The following is a 16,109-nucleotide window of genomic DNA, read 5'->3' on the forward strand; positions in this document are numbered from 1 at the left end:
TTCTGGAATGGAACATGCACGTCCCTCTGTGTTCCAGAAACAGAATGGGCTTCCAGGCTCAATTCAAAGTGTTGCTATTGGTCTGAAAGACACATCAATTATATTCCTTGTGTTTTTTACCAGCACTTGATTGGGACACTTGAGTTTACAGTTCCCAGATGTTTATGCATGAGTCAGCTGGTAAAAGGGTAACTTCAGTGTAGGATATTTGAGTCTGGAACTCAACTCCCCTCCCAAAGAATCATAGAATATGAGGGTTGGAAGGGACCTCAGGAAGTCATCTAGTCCAACCCCCTGCTCAAAGCAGGACCAATCCCCAACTAAATCATCCCAGCCAGGGCTTTGTCAAGCCTGATCTTAAAAACCTCTAAGGAAGGAGATTCCACCACCTCCCCAGGTAACCCATTCCAGTGCTTCACCACCCTCCTAGTGAAAAAGTTTTTTCCTAATATCCAACCTAAACCTCCCCCACTGCAACTTGAGACCATTATTCTTTGTTCTGTCATCTGGTACCGCTGAGAACAGTCTAGATCCATCCTCTTTGGAACCCCCTTTCAGGTAGTTGAAAGCAGCTATCATTCTTCTCTTCTGCAGATTAAACAATCCCGGTTCCCTCAGCCTCTCCTCATAAATCATGTGCTCCAGCTCCCTAATCATTTTTGTTGCCCTCCGCTGGACTCTTTCCAAATTTTCCACATCCTTCTTGTAGTGTGGGGCCCAAAACTGGACACAGTACTCCAGATGAGGCCTCACCAATGTCGAATAGAGGGGAATGATCACGTCCCTCGATCTGCTGGCAATGCCCCTTCTTATATAGCCCAAACTGCCGTTAGCCTTCTTGACAACAAGGACACACTGTTGACTCATATCCAGCTTCTCATCCACTGTAACCCCTAGGTTCTTTTCTGCAGAACTGCTGCCTAGCCAGTCGGTCCCTAGTCTGTAGCAGTGCATGGGATTCTTCCTTCCCAAGTGCAGGACTCTGCACTTGTCCTTGTTGAACCTCATCAGATTTCTTTTGGTCCAATCCTCTAATTGGTCTAGGTCCCTCTGTATCCTATCTCTACCCTCCAGCATATCTACCACTCCTCCCAGTTTAGTGTCATCTACAAACTTGCTGAGGGTGCAGTCCACACCATTCTCTAGATCATTAATGAAGATATTGAACAAAACTGGCCTCAGGACCAACCCTTGGGGCACTCCGCTTGATACCGCTGCCAAGTAGACATGGAGCCATTGATCACTACCCATTGAGCCCGATGATCTATCCACCTTTCTATCCACCTTAAAGTCCATTCATCCAGCCCATACTTCTTTAACTTGTTGGCAAGAATACTGTGGGAGACCGTATCATAAGCTTTGCTAAAGTCAAAGAATAACACATTCACTGCTTTCCCCTCGTCCACAGAGCCAGTTATCTCGTCATAGAAGGCAATTAGGTTGTCAGGCATGACTTGCCCTTGGTGAATCCATGCTGACTGTTCCTGATCACTTTCCTCTCCTCTAAGTGCTTCAGAATTGATTCCTTGAGGACCTGCTCCATGATTTTTCCAGGGACTGAGGTGAGGGTGACCGGTCTGTAGTTCCCTGGGTTCTCTTTCTTCCATTTTTTAAAGATGGGCACTACATTAGCCTTTTTCCAATCATCCGAGACCTCCCCCGATTGCCATGAGTTTTCAAAGATAATGGCCAATGGCTCTGCAATCACATCCACCAACTCCTTTAGGACCCTCGGATGCAGCGCATCTGGCCCCATGGACTTGTGCTCGTCCAGCTTTTCTAAATAGTCCTGAAACACTTCTTTCTCCACAGAGGGCTGGTCACCTCCTCCCCATGCTGTGCTGCCCAGTGCAGCAGTCTGGGAGCTGACCAAGTTCGTGAAGACAGAGGCAAAAAGAGCATTGAGTACATTAGTTTTTTTCCATATCCTCTGTCACTAGGTTGCCTCCCTCATTCAGTAAGGCGCCCACACTTTCATTGACTTTCTTCTTGTTGCTAACATTCCTGTAGAAACCCTTCTTGTGACTCTTAACATCCCTTGCTAGCTGCAACTCCAAGTGTGATTTGGCCTTCTTGATTTCACTCCTGCATGCCTGAGCAATATTTTTAATACTCCTCCCTGTCACTTGTCCAATCTTCCACTTCTTGTAAGCTTCTTTTTTGTGTTAAGCCAAGCTGGTTGCCTGCCATATTTACTATTCTTTCTACATATCGGGATGGTTTGTTTCTGCAACCTCAATAAGGATTCTTTAAAATACAGCCAGCTCTCCTGGACTCCTTTTCCCCTCATGTTATTCTCCCAGGGGATCCTGCCCATCAGTTCCCTGAGGGAGTCAAAGTCTGCTTTTCTGAAGTCCAGGTTCTGTATTCTGCTGCTCTCCTTTCTTCCTTGTGTCAGGATCCTGAACTCAACCATCTCATGGTCACTGCCTCCCAAGTTCCCATCCACTTTTGCTTCCCCTAATAATTCTTCCCTGTTTGTGAGCAGCAGGTCAAGAAGAGCTCTGCCCCAGATGGTTCCTTCAGCACTTGCACCAGGAAATTGTCCCCTACACTTTCCCAAAACTTCCTGGATTGTCTATACACCGCTGTATTGCTCTCCCAGCAGATATCAGGGTGATTGAAGTCTCCCATGAGAACCAGGGCCTGTGATCTAGTAACTTGTGCTAGTTGCCGGAAGAAAGCCTCGTTCACCTCATTCCCCTGGTCTGGTGGTCTATAGCAGACTCCCACCACGACATCACCCTTGTTGCTCACACTTCTAAACTTAATCCAGAGACTCTCAGTTTTTCTGCACTTTCATATTGGAGCTCTGAGCAGTCATACTGCTCTTACATACAATGCAACTCCCCCACCTTTTCTGCCCTGCCTGTCCTTCCTGAACAGTTTATATCCATCCATGACAGTACTCCAGTCATGTGAGTTATCCCACCAACTCTCTGTTATTCCAATCACATCATAGTTCCTTGACTGTGCCAGGACCTCCAGTTCTCCCTGCTTGTTTCCCAGGCTTCTTGCATTTGTATATAGGCACTTAAGATCACTCTGTGATCGTCCTGCAGCAGTATAAAGCAGGAGTCCTCCCCTCTTGCGCTTTCCTGCTCGTGCTTCATCCTGGTATCCCACTTCCCCACTTACCTCAGGGCTTTGGTCTCCTTCCCCCAGTGAACCTAGTTTAAAGCCCTCCTCACTAGGTTAGCAAGCCTGCCTGCGAAGATACTCTTCCCTCTCTTCGTTAGTTGGAGCCTGTCTCCTCCTTCTTGGAACACCATCCCATGGTCAAGGAATCCAAAGCCTTCTCTCCGACACCACCTGCGTAGCCATTCGTTGACTTCCACGATTCAACGGTCTCTACCCGGGCCTTTTTCTTCCACAGGGAGTATGGACGAGAACACCACTTGTGCCTCAAACTCCTTTATCCTTCTTCCCAGAGCCACTTAGCCTGCAGTGATCCACTCAAGGTCAGAACTCTTGGAGAACTCTTCCTTAGATAAACACAATTTGTTATTTGAGAGACTTTTATGTGTCTGATAGTTTCTACCAATTAGCATAGTTCTGAAGTTAGGCTCACTAGCCTGTAATTGCCAGGACCCCTCTGGAGCCCCTTTTAAAGACTGGCATTACATTAGCCACCTCCCAGTCATCTGATGTAGAGACTTGTTTCAGCAATAGTAGTTCTGCAATTTCATATTTTGCATGAACACAACAGAGGGACCCAATCTAGCATGCAATCCCTGTGCTCACCTACCAGATCAGGCCCCACATATGACTTAGGAAGCTGAACACCTATCTTCCCCTGGCTTATGAATCGTTCTGGGGCTTAGGCAGGACATAGGCTTCCAGATGCTCAGTGCATAGGGCCAGAAGCAGGAACATAAGCATCAAGGGAAGTTTTACAAAAAAATAGCTTAGGCACTGTAATGGGGCACAGACTCACCCGGTGGTGCCGCCTGCTGGCCTCTCGGGGAATTAGCTCTCCAGCCTCCGGAGCGCCCTCTGTCGGCCGGTGTCTCACCTTGTTCTGACCCCGGTGTCCCTCCCGGACCCTGGTGCCCCTTTCTCTGGGTGCTGCCCCCAGGCAGTACCCCCACACTTTCCCTGGGTCTCCCCACCCAGGGGAACCCCCACCCACTATCCCCACCTCACCTCAGTCGTAGGCTACTGCCAATCACCATCTAGCCCACGCTCACTGGGGTAGACTGCAGTATAAGCCACTCATCACAGGCAAGGTTGGGTTTGGACCTGCTGCCTTTACCTATAACGGGGCTGCCCCTCTGCAGCCCTAGTACCCTTTAGTGGGCCCTTACTTCAGCCTGCAGCCTGGTGATCTGCTAGGCTGGAGCTCCCCAGCTCCCTGGCCCTTCCCCAGCACTGCTCTACCCTCGGTACCTTCCTCAGCTCCCCAGGCAGCCTGGTCCCTTGCTCTCCAAAGGCTAGAGAGAGAGTGTGTCTCTCTCCTGGCCCACTGCCCTCTTATAGGGCCAGCTGGGTCCCGATTGGGGCGTGGCCACAGCTGACCCTGCCTCCCCAATCAGTCAGGGCCAGAGCGGGTGACCACCCCGCTACAGGCACCAAATGAGTTTTGGCATTATCCTGGGTGGTCACATGATTGTCCTTTCCAGCCTCAGTTAGTCACCACAACAATTCCAGGTCGTCTTCACTATCACCATATTTTATCAGCAGGCCAGTGACTCTAGTGTAATGTACATATATTTACAGTCCATAGCCAGCTTCCCCACTTGCCTCTGGGGAAGGCAGCAGTAGTGGCCAGTTATGCCTACCTCTACCTTCGTTCAGGCTCCCTCCTCTCCAGCACTTCCTTCCTGTCAATTTATATAATCCCACCTGCTGGTGTTGATTGCCCTTCAATTAGCCCTTCAGCTGTATCTCTACTCAGTTCATGTACACACTATTGACTATGTGTCTTCCACTTAGGTCCCAGTCAATTAATATTGGTGGATATTAGAGTGACAGGATACTGAGTTGGCTCTTGACTCAGCACATCATGTTACAGGATTTGGCAGGGGGGCTGTGCATCTCCGTGGAGCCTCACACTGTGATTTAGGTGCCTAAACTAGGGACTTAGGTACCTAACTCATTTTGTGCATTCAAGCTTAGAAATTTATCTAGTCAAGCTCTAAATACTGCTACTCAGGTGATGAAGTTTGCTCCATTTCTCTGGAGGAAACTATTTCCAGAATCTCTCAGATTTCACTTTTATCAAATATTTTCTAAGCTGCAGCCTGAAAGTTTCTCCTTTCCTCAATTTTATCACATTTCAGTTATATCGCTAGACAACGGTAAACAAATCCCCCTTTCTCCTGGCGATTTCACTCAGCAGATACTTGTACTTGTACTTGTTCAAGACAACCAGCTCTTTACTGAATATACAGCTATATAGTAGAAACAAAATATACATTGTTTATAGAGTATGGAAAATCATTAGAAGGAATGACTACAAGACAGTACAGTGGCTGGATTTCAAAATGTGCTGGATTATTTCAGATGTTGGTGCTGTCCACCTATTTTAGTTCCTCCTTTTTTGCATTTCATTCTGAACAATGTGATTCTACTGGAGAAACATGTTATTGTTCCCTTCTGTTATCAGAAAGAAACAAAATGCTTGTTTATATTAAATCAGTAATTCCACTATATTTCCTTTGTAACACATCATTAGTTCCCTTAAAGGGTGAGTCTGCTTTGACAAGCCCTACTACTTGTGCATATTTAGCATCAGAACTGTTCATCTGAGCGACAAAATTTAGTTCATATGAATTTTTACAGCTGTTTACCCTGCAGAAGGAGCGGGAGCCATCCCCTATGTGCATCATTAATAGAACTACTGAGTTCCAGTAAGTTACTATTGTGAAGTGCATGGGGTTGCACACATCTGCCTGAGTGTTTCACTATAACGCAGAGTGGACAGAGACATTCTGGATCCATTCACTGAGGAAACATCTTGTGGCACTGGGAGGTTTTTCATAAAATATTTGGATCCCTGGGGTGCCACCTGGGATTGGGGTACCACTGAGTCAGCCTGACCCACCAGCCTGGGCTCCCTTTACACTGTACTGCTGTGACAGGGCCAGATCTAATGCATCCAAGGGTGCTGAGGGAGTTGGCTGATGTGATTGCAGAGCCATTAGCTGTTATCTTTGAAAATTCATGATGATTGGGGGAGGTCCTGGATGACTGGAAAAAGGCAAATTTAGTGCCCATATTTTAAAAATGGAAGAAAGAGAACCCGGGGAACTACAGACCAGTCAGCCTCACTTCAGTCCCAGGCAAAATCGCGGAGCAGGTCCTCAAGGAATCCATTTGAAGCACTTGGAGGAGAGGAAGGTGATCAAGAACAGTCAACATGGATTCACCAAGGGCAAGTCATGCCTCACCAACCCGATTGCCTTCTATGATGAGATAACTAGCTCTGTGGATATGAGGAAAGTGGTGGTTATGATATATCTTGACTTTAGCAAAACTTTTGATATGGTCTCCCACAGTATTCTTGCCAGCAAGTTAAAGAAGTATGGATTGGATGAATAGATTATAAGGTGGATAGAAAGCTGGCTAGATTGTTGGGCTCAACGGGTAGTGATCAATGGCTCCATGTCTAGTTGGCAGCCGGTATAAAGCGGAGTGCCCCAGAGGTCGGTCCTGGGGCCGGTTTTGTTCAACATCTTTATTAATGATCTGGATGATGGGATGAATTGCACCATCAGCAAGTTCACAGAGGACACTAAGCTGGGGGGAGAGGTAGATACACTGGAGGGTAGGGATAAGGTCCAGCGTGACCTAGACAAATTGGAGGATTGGGCAAAAAGAAATCTGATGAGGTTCAACAAGGACAAGTGCAGAGTCCAGGGCCGGCTCTGGCTTTTTTGCCGCCCCAGGCACAAAAGCCTCCGGCCGCCCCCCCCCCGCGGGGGGGGGGGGGGGGCGGAGCCCGGGGGGGGCGGCGAGCTCCGGCGGGGGCTCGGCTCTCCCCCCCCACCCCCGGCGGCCAGAGCGCCGGGGGCAGGGAGGCGAGAGGGCGGCGAGCCCCGGCTGGGGCTCGGCTCTCCCCCCGGCAGCCGGGGGGAGGGCGCAGGGGGGGGGAGGGCGGCCAGAGCGCCGGGGAGAGGGCGGCGAGCCCCGGCTGGGGCTCGGCTCTCCCCCCGGCGGCCAGAGCGCAGGGCAGTCGGGGGGAGGGCGCAGGGGGGGGAGGGCGGCCAGAGCGCCGGGGGGAGGGCGGCGAGCCCGGCTGTGGCCCCGCTCTCCCCCGCGGCCCGAGCGCCGCGCCGCCCCCCCTCCAGGTGCCGCCCCAAGCACCAGCTTGGTTGCCTGGTGCCTGGAGCCGGCCCTGGCAGAGTCCTGCACTTAAGAAGGAAGAATCCCATGCACCGCTACAGGCTGGAGACTGACTGGATAAGCAGCAGTTTTGCAGAAAAGGACCTGAGGATTACAGTGGATATGAGTCAGCAGTGTGTCTTTGTTGCCAAGAAGGCCAACAGCATATTGCGCTGTATTGGTAGGAGCATTGCCAGCAGATCAAGGGAAGTGATTATTCCCCTCTGTTCAGCACTGGTGAGGCCACACCTGGAGCAGTGTGTCCAGTTTTGGTCACCCCCCTTCCTCCCCACAGAAGAGATGTGGCAAATTGGAGAGAGTCCAGTGGAGGGCAACAAAAATGATTAGGGGGCTGGGGCACATGACTTGCGAGGAGAGGCTGAGGGAACTGGGCTTGTTTAGTCTGCAGAAGAGAAGAGTGAGGGGGGATTTGATAGCAGCCTTCAACTACCTGAAGGGGGGTTCCAAAGAGGATGGAGCCAGACTGTTCTCAGTGTTGGCAGATGACAGAACAAGAAGTAATGGTCTCAAGTTGCAGTGGGGGAGGTCTGGGTTGGATATTGGGAAACACTATTTCACTAGGAGGGCGATGAAGCACTGGAATGGGTTACCTAGGGAGGTGGTGGAATCTCCATCCTTAAAGGTTTTTAATGTCCAGCTCGACAAAGCCATGGTTGGGATGATTTAGTTGGGGTTGGTCCTGCTTTGAGCAGGGGATTGGACTAGATGACCTCCTGAGGTCTCTTCCAACCCTAATATTTTCTGATTCTATGATTCTACGACAGGCCCTCAAACCCCCTCCAGCACACATACAGGTAGGGACACACCCAGCTGCAGCTACACACAGGGCTAAGAGGCTTAGATCAGCTTTTCATGGGAAGGTTCAGCTAAGGCACCTCCCAGTTCCTAAGTCACACACTCCCCTCTGGAGTGTAAACCCAAAATTATTCTGTCTTGCACTGCACAGAGAACTGTACAGCATAAGCTCATGAAAGATGCCCCCTCCCTCGATTTGGAGAGGGATATACATAGCTTTCTGCTCCAAGTTATGACTCACATACACACTGGTTTTAGCCAAAACAAAACAAGTTTATTAACTACAAAAGATAGATTTTAAGTGATTATAAGGGATAGCAAACAGATGAAAGCAGATGACCTAGCAAATAAACAAAAACACAATCTAAGCTTAATATACTAAAGAGATTGGAAATGAGTAGGAAATTCTCACTCTAATTATGGATTTAGGCATTTTGCAGAGATTTTTGAGCGCAAGCTGCACTTGCTTGCTGCTTAAATCCCCAGGTATTCCTTTTACAGGTTAGAAATCCCTCTAGCCCGGGTTCAGCCCTTCTCCCCCAGTCCAGTCCTTGTTCCTCAGGTCTTTCCAGCAATCTTCTTGGGCAGGGAGTCAGTGAAGAACCACAATGATGTCGTGCCCCTGCCTTAAATAGCATTTGCATATGGTGGGAACCCTTTGTCTCCCCTCTTGGTTCCCATGCCCGGTCAGTGGAAAAACATTGGTATTCCAAGATGGAGTCCAGTACCAGGTGACTTGTTCATGTGCCCCTGTAGGAACATAGCAGCCATGACTCGGAGGCTGTTTGTAGTGTCCTTAGGAAGGCTTCCCGGTGGGAGATTAGCATCTTCTAAGACCTATTGTTCTCCCTAATGGCCTTTCCCAGCCAGCCATCTAGATTGATTGCATATTCCTAACTTCAGATACCAAAATGATAGATGCATTTAAATAGGATAATTATATTCAGTGAATCATAACCTTTCCAATGATATCTCACATGACCTATCTTGTATAAAATACATCATAGCTATGCCATAATCATATCATAATAATATTACTATGAAGAATATGGGGCGTAATGCCATACCTGGTTCCTGTGAACCCAGCCAGCTCTGCAGCAGGCTGAACTTTGGGAGGAAAACCTACTTTATTAGATAGGAAAGGTAACTTACTATAGTAAGTGTAGTCCCTAGTTTGCATTGTGTGATTTTGTTTTTTATTGTAACCATTTCTTTCCATCACTCTCTTGTTTCTAGCTGAATCTCTCTCCTTTCTTAAATAAACCTTCTTTTGTGGTATTATAAGTGTCCACAAGTTCTGTGTGGCTTACAGCCAGTGTCAGGGGCTGGATATTGCAGGGGAATGATTCAAAGGCACTTGGGGACTGGGTGCACCTATTTTTAACCACCAAGGCAAAATCATGGCTGGCATTGCCCAGAGGAGAGTGCCTGGGTGGCTGAAAGGCTGGTGGTGTCAGGGAACTGACACCCAGCCACCATGGGGAAGGCTACCAGTCACTGGAGGCAGGAGATAACAAGGTGACTCACTGTTCTGGATACCGCAAGGACACACTCTCTCTCTCTCTCTCTCTCTCTCTCTCTCTCTCTCTCTCTCACACACACTCACACACACACACAGACTGAAGAAGTCCACTCATTAAACTCTGATGGTTTGTCTAGAATGGTCTTCACAGGAGAACTACATTGGACCAACTGGGTATAAAGTACCCTTTGTATGACCAATGTTCATTGTCTATCCAGAAGGCATAGTGTGTGCATGTGGGTTTTGACACCATAAAGTCCATTTCCATTCATTTAGTTCTGATTGTCCAGGTATTTTCAGATCACTCTGTCCAGCTTGTGGGTAGATGTTGATGCCTTTCATGTGCCTAAATTTTAATTTTCTCTCTTGTCCTTCTGAACAATAAGATTCTACTGGAAAAAAAACATTTTGAGATATTCAGAGCAGTTTAGGGAATTTAAAGACACAGAAATTTGAATGGAAGATGTGTGTCTAAATCCTCCTAGATCACCATGAAAATCTCAGGTGTTATTTTTATGCACTGACAGAGACATGGGTTAAGATGTAATCAGCAAGTCCATTATAATTTATCTTTGCTACACAGGGCTAAATTTCCAAGAGTGCACTTTTACTTTGAAAGGTGAGTATAAAAAGACAACTTCTTACGGAATGCACCTGCTTCCTGTGGATATTTAAAGCCATGTCCCCTGGCCTTAGGAATAGAAACAAGCTGTTGATTTTTTTTTTGTCCAGTTCACTCTGCAGAGACAGACCAGCCCTGGGAAAGGGAGCTGGATTTCTGTTCATCATCGACAAAATTGTTCTTCAGAGCAGACGTGCACTTAGTATCATTTACCCGCAACTTCCTCATGTTAATATCTGTTTGGATACAAATAACTTCATCATTTTACTTTCCCAATGACTGTCAGTAAAGTTATTGTGTGACTGACACCAAAAAATAAATAAATAAGCTCCACTACCTTATGTTGGTGGTATATTGATATCTCCCATTGTCGGTCCCTCTCTATTAATTGCATCACCTGTGCTCAGAAAGAGACTAGGCCTATATCTCTGAAAGGTCTCTGAATCCAGACATTTTCTTCCCAAGTGGCTGTCACTAGCCATGCTGCTGATAGGAAGAGAGAACCAAAGATGCTTGTGCTACAAGCAGAAGAGGTAAGTGCTGAAGAGGGGTCTAATTTATTCTAAACATAGTTTACTTTTTATTCTCCAAACTGAGATTTTGGTGACATTGCAAATCCTCACTGAAACTACTTTGTTAGGTGCTCAGATACCACAGGGATAGGTGAGGTATAAGAATCTGGACAGTGTCCCTGCATAATATCTCATATTGTCTATACTTTCTCATCTGTACCTTGCTTAATTTTTTAAGCCTCACTTCTTTAAGGAAACCATAATGCCTGCTGGAGTGAATTCCTCTTGGAGAAAATTACTGTTAGATGCTTTCTTAGAGAATGTTAACTCTCTTTTTACTGGACAGAGGAAATATGGATGTGAGTGGCTGTGTAAATGTGAGTCAAGAGCTGAAAGAGGAGCAAAATTCTCAGCTCACAAAGGGTGACTGTCACAGGGCCCCTGATTTGGGTTGAACCTTAGCATAGGTCATGCCCCCTTTTTTTGCTTAACTGTCAAGGAGCACAAAGCAAACTGCAGACACTGGCTGTGTAGGCCATCTGGCTTGCTGGGAAGTCTAGGCAGAGAACTGTGCAGCCTGGAAAAACCACTATCTTCAGGAAGAGAGATGGAATTCTCTGCCGAATTTAAACACTAAGAATTAAAGGTTGGGACACTCGAATTTTGGTTAATAACTAAAATAATTTCAGATAGCGTTTTCTTCTTTGATCAGTCCAAATGAATTACCTGTACTTGCAAACGCTTAAGCACATCAGTAATTCACCTGGGCTACTCATCTGAGTAAAGATAATGTTATGCAAAGCATTTGCAGAATTGGGCTCTATGGAAATACAGGTTGACATTTGGATAATTTAAATTTAATTTTCCTTCTCTGTGTTACTAACAACTGAGATGATTAAAACTCAGTATTTTGGGATCTCACTTGCTTACACTATAAATGCTGCTCGTTTCTGTTGTGCACTGATATGAATGTTAATGTCTATAATATTTTTCAGTTACTTGGAGGGAGAAACAAAACAAACCCCATATTAAGGCCTGATTCTCAGTCACCCTAAGGCTGGTTTACACCAATGGGAAAGTGCAAAGACATCTTAAAGTAGATGTTAATTTCACCCACACTCACTTAAAGATCCCTGTACACTGCCAGAGTGGTGTAAGGTGGCCCTAGTGTAAATGAGAATCAGGCCTATTACAATTAGCAATTCAGATTGTGACACCATGTGCAATCTGCTCCTGATCCACATGTTGTAGCACTTGTTTCATTTCACAATGGTGTACGTCCCACATCTGCATTTCCACATCTAATCCAAACTCTCTGGAATCTCTCTGTATCACTGAGTACTTGACCACCTCCCCAGGGAAGTCTGTTTCTGTGTCTCAGTTGCTCTGGCTGTTACAAAACTTGCCCTAATGCTGTCAGGTCAGGAACAGTGGGAATCACTGTGACCCAGAGAAATACAGTGGATCTCTCTGGGGCACAAGATAACACACCTGGTGCTCTGTCTGCTAGGAGGGTGCAGCATGCACTGCCTTCCAAGACTAGCCAGTTCCTTCCCTCTTTCTTGTCCCCTTTCAGAGCCTTATACTGCAGGGAGTGCTTGAAAGGAGCAGTCACTGCACTGAGAAGAGTGCAGGTTCTACAATTTTTGCTGGCCCTTATGGAGGAGACACAAAAGCCAGCACACATGTTGCATCCTCCTTTTACCTTCTTGTGCAGCCTCAAAATCTGTACCTTTGCCTGAACTTTTCCTTGTGCCATACACTATCCTCGTAGGCCTAGCCAAGCAAGATTCCAGGAACGGTAATAAAGCTGAAGTCTCACATAGAGCACAAAGCAGTGGTTCCCAGGCATTGGCCCTGATCCCTGCAGCATTCCTTGTTCTTTCTGACCTGAGCTGGTAGAAACCAGGTGCCAAATGGTATAAATTGGACTAGAAGTCAATGATCAATACACTGATTCATACCAGCCAAGGATCTGGGCCCAAGTACCTGGACTTAGGGCTTCTGCATGGTCACACTGAACTCTAATCCCTGGGCACTGGACCCAGTCTCCAGAGCACTCTCAGCACCCTGTGGCAAGAGACAAGGACTGAGAATTGATCCCAAGCCTGCTGCAGGACAGTGCAGAGTGCTAACCCCTATGACATGCATCTGGTCATAACAGAACATGACCATAATGCTGTGAAAATCCTGTACTCACCCCCACATATGAATCCTGATCCTGCAGTTCTGCAGAAACAAGTTGCCTCTTTAAAAAACAAAGTATAGAATTTACACAGACAGATGTTGCAAAGAGAAATAAGTGGTGGGCAGGTGGGCGAGAAAGGAGGCAGAGGAAGAAAGAGAGGGGGACTGTTCCTCAGTCAAAAGGGAACATTTCTCTTTTGTAACATCCTTTCAGGGGAAGTTCTGGGCCACTCTGCTCTGATATCCGTGTTGCCTCATTTGTATCAACCAATGCATTACAAAGGAGCCCTCTCTAAAATGGCAGATCTTGTTCCTCGCTCATCTGCTGCAGAACCTCGAATGTGCCTTAACTTTTTGACTTGAAATGTAAGCTTCCCTCTTCACCAGCTATGACTGAGGAAATAACGTATGCAGATCTGGAATTTAATAAATCTTATGCACTGGAAAATATCCCAAAGCCTGCTGCTCCTGAGGAAAAAGGTACAATCTCTAAGGGCTTTTTTAGTTATTGTGCTTAAATTAGCTGGATTGGGAAGTACTGTCAACCTAATCTTAGGCAGAATGGGCCTCTTCTAAATTAACTCCTCTAAATCCGTTATTCTCAGTAGAGTTACACCAGTGGTGAATTTCTCATTTTGTTTTATTGTCATTATTAATTAACAGAAGCACAGAAGCATGCACTGTGCAGTTCAAAGCATGGAGGGAGATGTTGTCCCTCCCCTGAATATTTTCACAATGTAAGGACCCCTGCAAACACTAATTGCTGAGAGTACTTTCTACCATGAGTAATCCTATTGACTTGAATGGGACTACCCATGGGAGTGAGCAGTGTGCAAGGTAGTGTTTGTGGGATCAGGTTCTAGTGTAGAGTTTGAGAGTCTAGAGGACATACTGTGCCATCCATGGGGATTTTGGCAGAATCAACAATGGCAAGATGTTGCGCTAGATTAGGATTTTATAGTTGTCAAACTCTGGTCCATGGAGGAAATAGAATCTTAGTTCTCTTTCATTTTTGACCTGCTTCTTTCTCATGGGAGGTTGTAACATTTGGTGACAAATGATAACTCACTTTCACAGTATGGAGCATATGTGATGTCTCCATGTGAGAGGGTGAACAGAGCCAGAGAAGAGGGAAATATTTTAAATAGTCAAAGGTCCTTTTAAAAAAAGAGACCATGGGAATATTTATAAATGCAAGAGAAAAAATGCTCAAAACACAAACTCTGTTTCACGGAGCCTTTTCCTGAAACAATGAATGAGAGATTAGTTAAATAAAAAACTCTGAAGACAGAACTTTTGTTTGCTTTGGCTCTCTGACCAGTTTGGACCTCAGAGCCCCAGGCTGTCTTCTGCAGAAGGGCTTGCATTCAGCTAGGGAAACCTCAGATCCCGAGTGAATCAAATTGAAACCACTTCCTTTTTTCCTTATCTGTCAGAGACCACAACATGTGATGCTGTCAGGCTCCAGCTTGGGGCTGTACCTTGGTAGGGAAGGTGGTAGGTTATTTTGCCTTTCAATTCAGATAAAAGCCAGATTATTTAGCAGTTTTGCCATTTTTAGGAAAGTAGCAATCACCCGATGGCATCAGTGTGTTACAGGCTCTGATTCCTGGCTCAGGCAGAGGAGCACACAGCATGATTCAGGAGGGGAATGTGCAAGAATGGCTGTAAATCATCTTTGTCCTATCCCCGATCCTGGGCCATTTGTGCTCTAAGCCAGTCCTCTGGTATCAATTAGAGCAGTCTGAAGGCTGTTCCAACTTTGCTGCAGGTGCTAGTGACCATAAATGGTCATTGGAGGCAGAGCAGTTGGAGATCACCAGAGTTCAGGGAAACCACAGCGACGTCTTCTTTTCTGGAGCCACCGCTTTACACCAGTCATAGGGAAGGAAGTCTGCCCTCAGGAGCATGCTGTAAGAAGACATACAGGTTTCTCAGTGCTCTGTGGACACACCTTGATTGTAGCCAGATTCTTTGCAGCATCTTTTGAGGAGGGCAATGCAACAGTTCAGAGATGGACCCATTGCAAGTCGCTCAGCCAGCTCATCTGGTGAGGAAGGAGCAGTTGTGGGGGAGGGGAGACTCGCAAGACAGGGGCCTGATGGAGAGGTCCAGAGGGCCAGGGGGAAGGGCAGGCGGGGAGACCACTCCTGCAGAACCCACTCAAGGAAGGCCTTAGAGACAGGCAGTAAGGCTGCCCTCACCTCCTGGAGTATACAAAAGGAAGTATTTCTTCACACAACGCACAGTTAACCTGTGGACCTCTTTTCCAGAGGATGTTGTGAAGGCCAAGACTATAAGAGGGTTAAAAAAAGAACTAGATAAATTCATGGAGGATAGGTCCATCAAGGCTATTAGCCAGGATGGGTAGGGATAGTGTCCCTAGACTCTGTTTGCCAGAAGCTGGGAATGGGCGACAGGGGATGGATCACTTGATGATTACCTTTTCTGTTCATTCCCTCTGGGGCACCTGGCATTGGCCACTGTCGGAAGACAGTATACTGGGCTAGATGGACCTTTGGACTGACCTTGTATGGCCGCTCTTATATGCCGTCGAACTTGAGGGATGGAGAGCCCCATGTACTGGCCAAGCGACAGGGGCTCCAACTGTTGTACTCCAGGAGGTCTCCCCAATTCTGGTGATACCTGTCAGGACCAACTTCCGGCACACCAAGGGGGACTCCACCACCTGAACACTGAGCGGGGGGTTGTGTAGCAGAGGCTCTGTAAAGAGGTCCTCCCTCTCGGCGGCCACCATGGACCTGGTCGCCTAGACCAGCTTCCAGGTCCTTAGGATGTCCCGGTAGAAGACTGGTAGCTCAGAGAGGTCTTGCAGAAGACCCCTCAGATGGAGGTAGAAGAGATGGAGGTTGCATCGGAGCCCTCAAAGATGGTGGAGGAAGGTGTGCACCAGCAAACTCTACGCCAGAGTACCTGCACCATAAAGGAGTCTCTGCAGGGCCTGAAGGTGGTAGACATGGATCTGACTGTGAAGGCAGGGCAGATCCTGTCCACCCTCTCCCAGAAGGAGACTCAGGACCCCCACAGAGACCCAGTATAGCTTCAGCCAAAAGAACTCCAAGGTACCCAGGGCTGACTCAGGGTGTTTAGCTGGTGCCAGAGC

At 47.2% G+C, this 16,109-nt stretch overlaps 1 protein-coding gene across 1 annotated transcript in view; it reads left to right on the plus strand.

Moving 5' to 3' along the window:
- Nucleotides 1-13,374: 13,374 nt before the first annotated feature.
- Nucleotides 13,375-16,109, plus strand: part of LOC135887323 (C-type lectin domain family 12 member B-like) — a 60,199-nt gene continuing 57,464 nt past the window's right edge. The window contains exon 1 of the mRNA XM_065415125.1: nt 13,375-13,465. Coding sequence (XP_065271197.1) covers nt 13,375-13,465 — 91 coding nt within the window. The remainder of the gene's footprint in view (nt 13,466-16,109) is intronic.

The sequence above is a fragment of the Emys orbicularis genome, chromosome 1 (assembly GCF_028017835.1).
Source record: "Emys orbicularis isolate rEmyOrb1 chromosome 1, rEmyOrb1.hap1, whole genome shotgun sequence".
NCBI classification, from domain to species: domain Eukaryota; kingdom Metazoa; phylum Chordata; order Testudines; family Emydidae; genus Emys; species Emys orbicularis.